The sequence below is a fragment of the Mesoplodon mirus genome (assembly GCF_964341445.2).
Source record: "Mesoplodon mirus genome assembly, chromosome: 9".
Classification (NCBI taxonomy): Eukaryota; Metazoa; Chordata; class Mammalia; order Artiodactyla; family Ziphiidae; genus Mesoplodon; species Mesoplodon mirus.
The window spans coordinates 39,579,041-39,591,392 of NC_138985.1; the positions used below are offsets into that span (position 1 = coordinate 39,579,041).

General features: G+C 36.9%; 1 protein-coding gene across 2 annotated transcripts in view; it reads right to left on the reverse strand.

Annotated features, from left to right (window-relative positions):
* Nucleotides 1-12,352, reverse strand: part of SLC25A40 (solute carrier family 25 member 40) — a 53,835-nt gene that overhangs the window by 31,527 nt on the left and 9,956 nt on the right. The window contains exons 2-3 of one of the 2 annotated variants that reach the window (XM_082632763.1): nucleotides 1,752-1,815; nucleotides 82-147 (exon numbers count right to left, since the gene is read on the reverse strand). Coding sequence is in view for 1 of the 2 variants with exons in the window: in XM_082632764.1 (XP_082488890.1) it covers nucleotides 82-147 (66 nt within the window). In the remaining variant the exon portion in view is untranslated. The remainder of the gene's footprint in view (nucleotides 1-81; nucleotides 148-1,751; nucleotides 1,816-12,352) is intronic. The other variant, XM_082632764.1, reaches the window with a different exon arrangement.

Here is a 12,352-nt window from a genome sequence, read left to right on the forward strand (position 1 = left end):
TACATTGGCAGGCGGGCTCTTAACCACTGTGCCACCAGGGAAGCCCTGTATTGTTTCCTTAGACTTTTATTATTTACCTACCTGGTTTAAGTCTTTTCCTCAACTCTATGTTCCAATATTTTGTTTGTAACATCAGTAGCTGAAAATCTGTAGTGAAAAAAGAAAGTAACTGTCATATCTTTTCAGACAGGAAAGGGATAACAAGCCTAAAGGAAAGGAGTATATAAAAACTTTAAAACACAAATCAACAAATATTTATTAACTATTATTTTTTTAAATATTTCTATTAAGTGCTTTGAGGAATATGAAGAGCACTCCACGAACGTTATGATTGGTTATGAAAGTATTTTCACAAAAATATCTTCATATTTTCCCAGTAAATATACTCTGCTTTAAAAACAATTCTAAACCTGAACATACAGACCCATCCTAGCATCAACAGAAGCTGAACAACCAGATTTTGTGATACTTACAGGCAGTTCAGAGACTAAAGTAACATGGTAAAGCTTATCACAAAATATAGGAGAAGGTGTAATACTCTGGTCTACAGGACTACTGTCTTAGTTTCTTCAACAGGTGAAAGTAGGGTGGGAAAAAAGGTGGCAGGGGAGGTATAACCATTCTAGAATAAAGGAATCCAACCAAATGCATCCTGGTTTGAAAAAACGAACTTTAAAAAGCCAGTCTGAAAGTAACTAAAGAAATCAGAACGTGGGCTGGATATCAGATAATATTTTTAAATTACTGTTGATTTTGTTAGTGAGATGTTATTACGGTCACGTAGAAAGTGTCCTTTTTTTAAAGAGGTTCATACTGATGTATTAAGGGCTGAAATGTTATGATAGCTGTAGTTTATAATAGTTCAGAAAAAATATATTATAATTTTAATGATCTGTTAAATCTAGGTGTTAAGTATTTCACTCTTTTGAATTTTTCTGTATATGGGAAAATTCGCACAATAATTTTTTTTTTAATTCCTGAAATGTATGTAGAACCTTCAAATCTAAGCACCTGCTACAATACAGGTATATGCCTCCTCCAGAAAGGTAAAAAGACCTACAGTGCTTTATTTTGGCACCATCCTAGTGAAGTTGGCAACCTGAATATTCTCACCTTAAATTAAGGCCAGAAAAATTGACATATTTCTAGCAATTATTTAGAATGTAAGGGGAAAAATCTAAAAATTAGATGTAACTTTTTAGAACCAAAAATTAAGGTTATTGAACTTTTATTTCTTAACATACATATTTCAGAAAAATGTCATATCAACAATCTCTGAAGATCATAACATGAATCTACTTATGAGATCTGAAAAATTAGTCTCCTCTTCAAAATATTGTGGGTCAAATGGATAACACACCCAAAGATTCAGTAGAATATGAAGAAAAAGTGGCAAGTTATATATATATATAACTTGGAATGTTGGAATGTCTAGAACTCAAAATGTATTCTCCAGTGCTTTAAATTCCCTTCAGTCCAGAGGGACTTCCCTGGTCGTCCAGTGGTTAAGAATCCATCTTGCAGTGCAGAGGATGCTGGTTCGATCCCTGGCTGGGGGACTAAGATCCCACAGCTACTGAGCCCACGTACTGCGACTACGGAGCCCACGCACCACAACTAAAGAGAAGCCCGCGCGTCACAACAAAAGATCCCGCATGCCGCAACTAGGACCCAACGCAGCCAAAAAATAAATAAATAAATAAATAAATATTAAATAAATAAATTCCCTCCAGTCCAATCAACCTACTTACCATTTTTCTTTGTATCCACTCTTCTATGTGGCAGGTACCATCCCTTTTTCAGGGAGCACACGGACTAGTGAGAAAGATGACTTTAACATTACTGTCTCCTTTAACTTTGTGAGTCATAAACAAAGGTTCTACAAGAATAGCTTCCTTGCTCAACTATACAAAATTCCTCTTTTCTATACTTTTTCTGCATTCTGTACTCTACTTAAGTTAATATTAATGATTTGCTATACCTGGCCAAGGTGGACTTAAAATATAAATGGCAAACATTCTTAACATGAATAATCAATGAGCCCCTGTTGGGGGAAGAAAGCTACCTGATGACAAAATCTGCTCAATCAAGCGATGAATGGAGATGCTTTAGTAAAAGGATTAGAGCAATATCCAAGTCAGAAAATAGTAAATCAATATATACTTAGTATCATCAGAACTTTAAAATCTTTTGTCCATTTTTCTCCTGGGGCATTTACTTCTTTTTATTGGTTTGAGGAATTTTTTTATTCTTAGTACAAATTATTTGCAGGCTGTGTGAACTGTCTCTTCTCAGAGTCTATGATTTACCTTTCTACTTTCTTTAAAGTATCTTTTGATAAAGTTCGTAATTATTTTTTGTGGTTAAAAAAAACACAACATGAAGTCTACCTTCTTAACAAAATTTTAAGTGTACAGTACAGTACTGTTAACTATATGCACATTGTTTTACAGAAGATCTCTAGAACTTTTTCATTTTGCATGAATGAGACTCTATACCCATAAATAGCAACTCCTTATTTCCCCCTTCTTTTCAGCCCCTGGCAACCACCATGCTATGTTCTTCTGCTAAGGTTTGACAACTTTTCATACCTCTTATGATTAGAATCATGCAGTATTGCTCCTTCTGTGACTGACTTATTTTGTCCAGCATAATGCCCTCAAAGTTCATCCATGTTGTAGCATATGACAGGATTTCCTTCTTTTTTAAGAAGTATATAATACTCTATTGTATGTATGTACTACCTTTTCATTATCTGTTCATCCACTGATGGACATTTACATTGTTTCCATTTCTTGAATTATGCATATTGCTACAATGAACGTGGGAATACAAATATCTCTTTGAGATCCTGATTTCAATTCTTTTGGATAAATATCCAAAAGAGGGATTGCTAGATCACATAGTTGTTCTATTTTAAGTTTTTTGAGGAATCTCCACACTGTTTTCCATAGTACACCATTTTACATTCTTACCAACAACGCACAACGTTCTGATTTCTCCGCATCCTCACTAGCACTTGTTATTTTATTTTGTTTTTTAATAATGGCCATCATAACAAGTGAAGTGATAACCCTTTGATTTTGATTTCATTTGCTTGATGATTAGTGATGCTCAGTGTCTTTTCATATTCCTGTTGGCCATTTGTACATCTTCTTTGGGGAAATGTCTATTAAGGTCTTTTATCCATTTTTAAATCAGATTATTTGTTTCTTTGTTCTTGTGTTGTAGGTGCTCCTTATATATTTAGAATACTAATCCCTTATTTGATATATTGTTTGTATATATTTTTCTCCCATCCCATAGACTGTCTTTTCACTCTATTATTTACTTCCTTTGGTGTATAGAAGCTTTTCAGTTTGATACAGTCCCACCTGTCTTTTGTTTTTATTGCTGTGCTTCTGGTGTCACATCCAAGAAATCACTGCCAAGATAAATGCTATGAGCCTATTCCCCTGTTTTCTTCTAGGATTTTTTTTAAATGCGGGTCTTATATTTAACTCTTTAATCCATTTTGAGTTGATTTTGTATACGGTGTAAGGGTCAAAATTCTTAATGTAGCCAAATTTATTGGCCTTTTCCTTTATTTTTTTAAGATAAATTTATTTACGTGTTTGTTTGTTTGTTTATTGGCTGTGTTGGGTCTTTGCTACTGCGTGCAGGCTTTCTCTAGTTGTGGTGAGCAGGGGCTACTCTTCATTGTGGTGCACAGGCTTCTCATTGCGGTAGCTTCTCTTGTTGTGAAGCACGGGATCTAAGCACACGGGCTTCAGTAGCTGTGGCGCACGGGCTCTGAAGTGCAGGCTCGGTAGTTGTGGTGCACGGTCTTAGCTGCTCGGTGGCATGTGGGATCTTCCCGGACCACGGCTTGAACCCATGTCCCCTGCACTGGCAGGCAGATTCTTGACCACTGCGCCACCGGGGAAGTCCCGGCCTTTTCCTTTATGCATAACACTTCTTTTGTGTTTTTTTTAAACAATCTTGCCCTACTCAAAAGTCCAAAAGATATTCACCTACATTTTCACCCTAAAAGTTTTAAACTTTTGCTATTGACAAATTTTAAGTCCTTAATCCATGCAGGAAAGTATTTTAATAGCACGTGAAATAGTGATCTAATTTCATCTTTTTCCATGTTAAAATAGATAACTACTTTATTCAGCTCCAAGTATTAAATAATCCCTCCTTTCTCCTTTCAGCTGACATACTACTTGGTCATAACTAAGTTCCATTCCTGTGTGGAATTGTTTCTGGTCTCTCTATTCTACTGGTCAACTTATCCATCCTTAAACTGTACCACACTGTATTATTATTGTGTCCTAGTAAGTCCTCATACTTGGTAGGGCAAGTCTACCCTCCCTGTTCTTCTTCAGAAGTGTCATGATTATTCTTGGCCCTATGGTCCTTCACGTAAGTTTAAAAATCATCTTACCATTTACCTTGAAAAACCTCTTAGGGATTTTGATTTGAATTGAATTGAATCTACAGATAAAACTGGAGAGAATTATATCCACGAATGGTCTACTCCTTCATTTATTCAGGTCTTCCTTAATATTGTTCTGAAAAAATTAATTTGTCCTATAGAGATACTGCATATTTGTGGCAAATCTAACTCTAGATACTTGATCATCTCTAATACTAACAGTGTCTTCCTTTTAATTACACGTTCTCCTTGTTGTTAGCATATGCAACTAATTTTGTATATTCAACATGTATCCAGCCAACCTTGCTAAAAAAAATCCTCTATTATTTCTAATTATTGACTTATAGACTCTTGAGTTTTTCATGTTGTCTGCAAAAGCATATATTGTAAGTTTATACTGTTTGCAAACAATGACATTGATTTCTGCCATTCCCAATCATTATGCTACCATTTTAAATTTTCTTACTGCACAGACTAGGATCTCCAATAGAGTATTTGAGAAAGAGTGGTGAAAATGAGTATCACTGTTCCATTCCTGAATTTAAAAAGAATTCTAAGATTCCCCATTAGGATGATGTTTGCTCTAGACTTTTTATTTATCTATTCATTTTTAAACAAACACTCTTTATCACATTAATGAATTTTCTTTCCAATCCTAATTTATTATACTTTCTTTCCTTGATACTTAGTTCCTTTCTACTACTAAGTAGTATGCCACTGTACGGATATACTACAATATCTTTTTTTTTTTTTTTTTTGCTGTACGTGGGCCTCTCACTGTTGTGGCCTCTCTCGTTGCGGAGCACAGGCTCCGGATGCGCAGGCTCAGCGGCCATGGCTCACGGGCCTAGCCGCTCCGCAGCATGTGGGATCTTCCCGGACCGGGTCACGAACCTGTGTCCCCTGCATTGGCAGGTGGACTCTCAACCACTGCGCCACCAGGGAAGCCCATACTACAATTTCTTTATCCATTCACCGGTTGATAGAAATTTGGGTTGTTTCAAGTTGGGGGCTAGTACAAATAAAGGAGCTATGAATATCCACATCTAAATCTTGAGCAAATAAGTAGAAATAAAATGGCTGGATCAAATGGCAAATGCATGTTTAAATTCTTAAGAAATTGCCAAAGTATTTTCCAAAGCAGTTGTATCATTTTATATTCTCACCAGTAAGTTCTGGTTACTCCACATCCTTAACAACACTTGGTATGGTGATTTTTAAAAATTGTACCCATTTGAATAGCTGAGTAGTGATATCTCAATGTGGTAGTACTTTGCATTTTCCCAAGGGATAATGATGTTTTACATCTTTTCACAGGGTTATTTGTGATATCTTCTTTACCCAGTTTTTTCCTTTTGTTCCTTGTGCCACTTCTAAAGAACAGAATAGGACAGAGAGATAAGAACAGAATAGGACAGAGAGATAAAATGTCACTTTTAAGATTATGTTATAGGGTTTCCCTGGTGGCGCAGTGGTTGAGAGTCCGCCTACCGTTGCAGGGGACACGGGTTTGTGCCCCGGTCCGGGAAGATCCCACATGCCGCGGAGCGGCTGGGCCCGTGCACCATGGCTGCTGAGCTTGCGTGTCCGGAGCCTGTGCTCCACAGCGGGAGAGGCCACAGCAGTGAGAGGCCCACGTACTGCAAAAAAAAAAAAAAAAAAAAAGATTATGTTATAAACGACTGTGACATTCATCCTAGTTGACTCTTTGCTCTCTCTCACTTGCTCTGACAGAAGCTGTTATGGTGTGAACTGCTTGACGGAGAGGCCCACTTGGGCACCAAGGGCAGCCTCTGACCAACAGCCAGCATGGAACTAGGGCCCCTCCAGTCCAACAAGTCATAGGAAACTGAATCTTGCTAACAACCACATTTGTGAGACTGGAAGCAAATCCCTCCCCAGTTGAGCCTTGAGATGAATGTAACCTCAGCTAGCATCTTCACTGCACCCTTGTGAAAGACCAAGTTTTACCCACTTGAGCCACATCCAGATTCCTGACACATAGAAACTGTGAGATAGTAAATAATTGTTGCTTTAAAGCACTATATTTTGGAGTAATTTGTTACACAGCAACAGATAGGTAATATAGCATCTATTGGGATGATTGTATGGCTTTTCCTTTTAAGCTGATTATATGGCAATTTACATTGCTTGACTTTTTAAACTTCTTTGCATTCCTAGGATAAACACCACTTATGTGTTATTATGTTTTATTCTTTTTGTATAGCATTAGTTTTGACTTGTTAAATTTTTGCTAAGAATTTTAGTATCATGTTCATGAGGAATACTGGTGCATAATTTTTTTTTTATTAACTGTTTTTATTTTTGGCTGTTTTGGGTCTTTGTTGCTGCGTGCAGGCTTTCTCTAGTTGCGGCGAGCAGGGGCTACTCTTCATTGTGGTGCAGGGGCTTCTCATTGTGGTTGCTTCTCTTGTTGTGGAGCATGGGCTGTAGATGCACGGGCTTCAGTAGTTGTGGCATGCAGGCTCAGTAGCTGTGGCTCGTGGGCTCCAGAGCGCAGGCTCAGCAGTTGTGGCGCACGCGCTTAGTCGCTCTGCAGCATGTGGGATCCTCCTGGACCAGGGCTCAAACCCATGTCCCCTGCATTGGCAGGCGGATTCTTAACCACTGCGCCACCAGGGAAGTCCACTGATGCATAATTTTCTTTTCTTGTATTGTTTTTGTCTTATTTTGATTAATATTTGACAGAATTGAGCCTGGGGTTTTCTTTAGGAGATATAAGGATATTTGGGTTATTTCTTTCTTCTTGTGTAAGTGTTGGCAGTTTGTGTATTTCAAGGAATTTGTCCATTTAAGTTGTTAAACATATGAGCGTAATGTTGTTCATAATATTGCTTTATTGTCCATTTAATGGCTATAGGCTCTGTAGTTATGTTGCCTCTCTTTCTTTATATTAGTTAATTTGCATCTCCTCTTTCTTTCCTGATCAATCTGGCAAGAGAGTTATAAATTTTATTGACCTTCTCAGAAAACCAAATTTTGATCTCATTTCCTCCATTGTTTTTGTTTTCTATACCACTGCTTTCTCACATCATCTTTATTTCTTTACTTTTTACCTTGGGTTTGTGGACATTATTGATTTAATATCTTTCTTCTTTTTAAGATAGGCTTTGTAGGGCTAAAAATTCCCTTTCAAGCACTGTTTATATTCCATCTCACGTACCTGGATATATTGTGTTGTGATTTTCATTCTGTTCAAAATATTTTCTAACTTTCTGGTGTTTCTTATACCATACTTATTGGGTTTTGGTATCAAGGCTATGCTAATCTCATAAAATTAGGTGGAGAATATTTTCTTTTAGAAGAGTCTGTAAGGTTGGGATTACTTGATCCTTAAATATTTGATAGACTATAACTGTGAATTATAATTGTATCTGTGAATTTCATTTTGTGTTTTCAAAATATGCATAATTTTATTATTTGTTAAACAGATGCTCAGAAAAATTCATGCATTTTTTTGGTGATGAAAGGGCTATGATTATTTTGTACATAAACAATCACCAACCTTACCACAAAAATATAGTAACATATACTAAACCAAAGAAGAAGAGAAATCCTCATTGAGTTTTATAATTTTTGGTCATTTGAGTCACTACAATGTAAACTAACCACTGTAACATAAGAGATACAATATTATTCACTATATACATGAGTTTCTCATAGCCACAAGTATTTGATTCCACGAATCACTGAAAACTTTAAATGCATAAATAACACTCCACTTGGTAGTAGCTACTTCCATAGGGAATTTTGGACAGGCTATCTAACATTCATTCTTTAAAACACCCTCAAGTACGAAACTACTCTTGCTACTGGGAAAAACAGACACACACAAAACCAGTTTTCCACGATAGGCTTCAATCTGGGCCATGAGAAAAGTCTCAGTGAATTTAACAGGTTTTAAATCATATAAAGTATGTTCTGTGACAACAATGGAATTAAACTAGAAAACAAAAACAGAAAGGTATCTGGAAATCCCTAAATACTGGGAAGCTGAATAGCACACCTCTAAATATCCCATGGGTCAAAGTAGAAATCAAAAAGCATTCTTACACATAATAATGAAGTGTTGAGGGGACTTCCCTGGTGGTCCAGTGGTTAAGAATCCACCTTCCAATGCAGGGGACGTGGGTTTGATCCCCGGTCAGGGAAGTAAGATCCCACATACCACGGGGCAACTAAGCCCGTGTGCTCTGGAGCCTGCACACCACAACTAGAGAGCCTGCACTCCGCAACTACTGAGTCCCCACCCTCTGAAGCCCACGCACCACAACTAGGGAGAAGCCCACACACTGCAACGAAGACCCCATGCGCCGCAATGAAAGATCCCACATGCTGCAATGAAGATCCTGCATGCCACAACTAAGACTCAATGCAGCCAAATAAATAAATAAATGAATATTAAAAAAAAATAACTGTTGAAGGTTTCCTTTTGACATCAAGCACGTGATAAAAATATACATTACCACTACACCTATTTAATATGTTATTAAAGTTTTTCTAGCCATCTAGGTAAAGCAAAAAGTATATATAAAGTTTAGAAAGAGAAAAAAAATCAATATTTGCAGATGACATAATTGTGAACACAGAAAATTTAAGCCCATCATTGAATTATTAAAACTAATAAGTTAGCAATGTTGCTAGCTATAAAAATCAATATGCTAAGTTAAATACATTTCTATATACTTGTAACACATAGAAAATTAAATTTAAAATAAACAGCATGTACAAGAGCATGGAAGAATTTCATATACTCTGGCAATAAGTCTCACAACATATTCTCAAGGCATCTGTAAAAAATATATATAAAATTTAACCAATTTAAAAGTATTTATAATTCAAAAAGATACATGCACCCCTATGTTCATAGCAGCACTATTCACAATAGCCAAAACATGCAAACAACCTAAATGTCCGTCAACAGATGAATGGATAAAGAAGATGTGGTACATATATACAATGCAATGCTACTCAGCCATTAAAAAAGAACGAAATAACGCCATTTGCAGCAACATGGATGCAACTAGAGATGATCGTATTAAGTGAAGTAAGTCAGAAAGAGAAAGACTAATATCATGTATCACTTACATGTGGAATCTAAAATATGGCACAGGGACTTCCCTGGTAGTCCAGTGGTTAAGACTTCACCTTCCAATGCAGGGGCTGCGGGTTCGATCCCTGGTCAGGGATCTAAGATCCCACATGCCTTGCAGCCAAAAAAACCAAAACATAAAAACAGAAGCAATACTGTAACAAATTCAATAAAGACTTTAAAAAATGGTCCACCTCAAAAAAAAATCTTTAAAAAATAAAATAAAATATGGCACAAATGAACCTATCTACAAAACAGAAACACACTCACGTACATAGACAACAGACTTGTGGTTGCCAAGGGGGAGGTGGGTGGTGGAGGGAAGGACTGGGAGTTTGGGATAAACAGATGTAAACTATTATATATGGGATGGATAAACAAGGTCCTACTGTATAGCACAGGGAACTATATTCAATATCCTGTGATAAACCGTAATGGAAAAGAATATAAAAAAAGAACGTCTATGTGTATAACTGAGTCACTTTGCTATACAGCAGAGATTAGCACAACACTATAAATCAACTCTACTTCAATTAAAAAAGTAAAATTTTTTTTAAAAAGTCTTAATATAAAAAAAGTACGATTTCGGACTTCCGTGGTGGCGCAGTGGTTAAGAATCCACCTGCCAATGCGGGGGACACAGGTTCAAGCCCCGGTCCAGGAAGATTTCACATGCCACGGAGCAACTAAGCCCATGCACCACAACTACTGAGCCTGTGCTCTAGAGCCCGCAAGCCACAACTACTGAGCCCGCGTGCCACAGCTACTAAAGGCCGCGCACCTAGAGCCCATGCTCTACAACACGAGAAGCCACCTCAATGAGAAGACCGCGCACCTCAACAAAGAGCAGCCCCTGCTCACTGCAACTAGAGAAAGCCCGCGTGCAACAAAGACCCAACACAGCCCAAAATAAATTAATTAAAAAAAATACCACTTCATGAACTGAAATAATGAATGCTATGAATATATCAATTCTTCCAGATTATAAATTCACAGGAATCATAACTAAAATCCCCAATTGTTTTCATTTGTGGATTTGATAAAATACTTCCCCAAACCTATATGGAAGTAGAAAATGACAAGAATTGCCAAAAATTGTGAAATGCAGCTACAGCAGAGCTTACAAGGAAACTTATAGCATTATATGCTTATATTAGAAAAAATCTAAAAACCAATGATCTAAGCACCTCCCCTAAGAAACCAGAAAAAGAGCAAATTAGAACCAAAAAAAGCAGAAAGAAACAATTAAACTAAAAACTGAAACAATTCACTAGAGAGATTCAATAGCATATATGAGGGAACAGAAGAAAGAATCAGCAAACCTGAAGAAAGATCAATTGAGATCACTCAATCTGAGAAACAAAAAGAAAAAGAATGAAGAAAAATGAACAGAGTCTCAGAGACCTGTGTGACATTATCAAGCATACCAACCTACACATAATGAGAGTCCCAGAAGGAGAGGATAGAAGGGGAAAGAATACAAGCCCAAAACTTCCCAACTTTGATTAATGGGGGGGCAGGGGGGAAGGGGAAAAAGAAACTGTACATCCAAGAGGCTCACCAAATTCCTGGTAGGATAAACTGAAAGAAAGCCACACTGAGAACATTATAATCAAACTGCCAAAAGCCAAATACAATGCGAATTCTGAAAGCAGGGAGAGGAGCAATTCATTATATTAAAAGGATCTTCAATGATTAAAAGCTGATTTCGTATCTAAAACCATGGAGACCAGAAGGCAGTGGAATAACATTTTCAAGCAGTGAACAAAAAAGACTGTTAATGAAGAATTCTATATCTAGCAAAATTATCCTCCAAAATTGAGAAAAAAATTAAGATATTCCCAGATAAACAAAATCAGATAGAAGTTGTCACTAGTGATCTTGTCCTACAAGAAATACTAGGAGGAATCCAGTCAGGCTAAAATGAAGCACACAACTAGGTAGTAACTGGAATTCATATGATGAAACAAAGAGCACTGGCAAAGGTAACAACATAGATGAATATAAAAGAAAACTGGATAAAGCAATAAAATAAATCTTTGTTGATAGGCATTCAATATATAAAGATGTAATTTGTATGATAACAATAGCACAAAGGAAGGGGGAAGGGAATGGAGCCAAATACTGTTGAAGTTAAAATGATACTAATCTGAGCCAGATTGTTATAAACTGAAATACTAATTATAATTCCCTAGGCAACCACTAAGAAAATAGCTCAAAAAAACATAATAGAAGAGACAAGAAAACTAAAATGGTATATGAGAAAATATCTATTTCAAACAAGTGAAGGCAGTAATGAAGGAAGAATGTGACTATACAAATGTACAGGAACAAATAGAAAAATGGCAGACATGAATCCTTTTAAATGTAAAATGGATTAAACAATCCAAAAAAGGGCAAAGATTGGCAGAATTAAAAAAAAATCAAAAATATACCCTATCTATAAGAGACCTATTTTATATTCAAACACAAAAATAGATTGAAAGTAAAAGAACAGCACATAAGTAAAGGCAACTACATACATAAACATAAAAGTCTGCATTAATGGATTTTTGGTTAGTAATTCCTCTTTCTCCCTTCTAATGACTTAAAATACAATTATATAAAACAATAATTAAGGGCTTCCCTGGTGGTGCAGTGGTTAAGAATCTGCCTGCCAACGCAGGGGACGCGGGTTCGAGCCCTGGTCTGGGAAGATCCCACATGCCGCGGAGCAACTAAGCTCGTGCGCCACAACTACTGAGCCTGCGCTCTAGAGCCCGTGAGCCACAACTACTGAGCCCGCGTGCCACAACTACTGAGCCCACGCACCTAGAGCC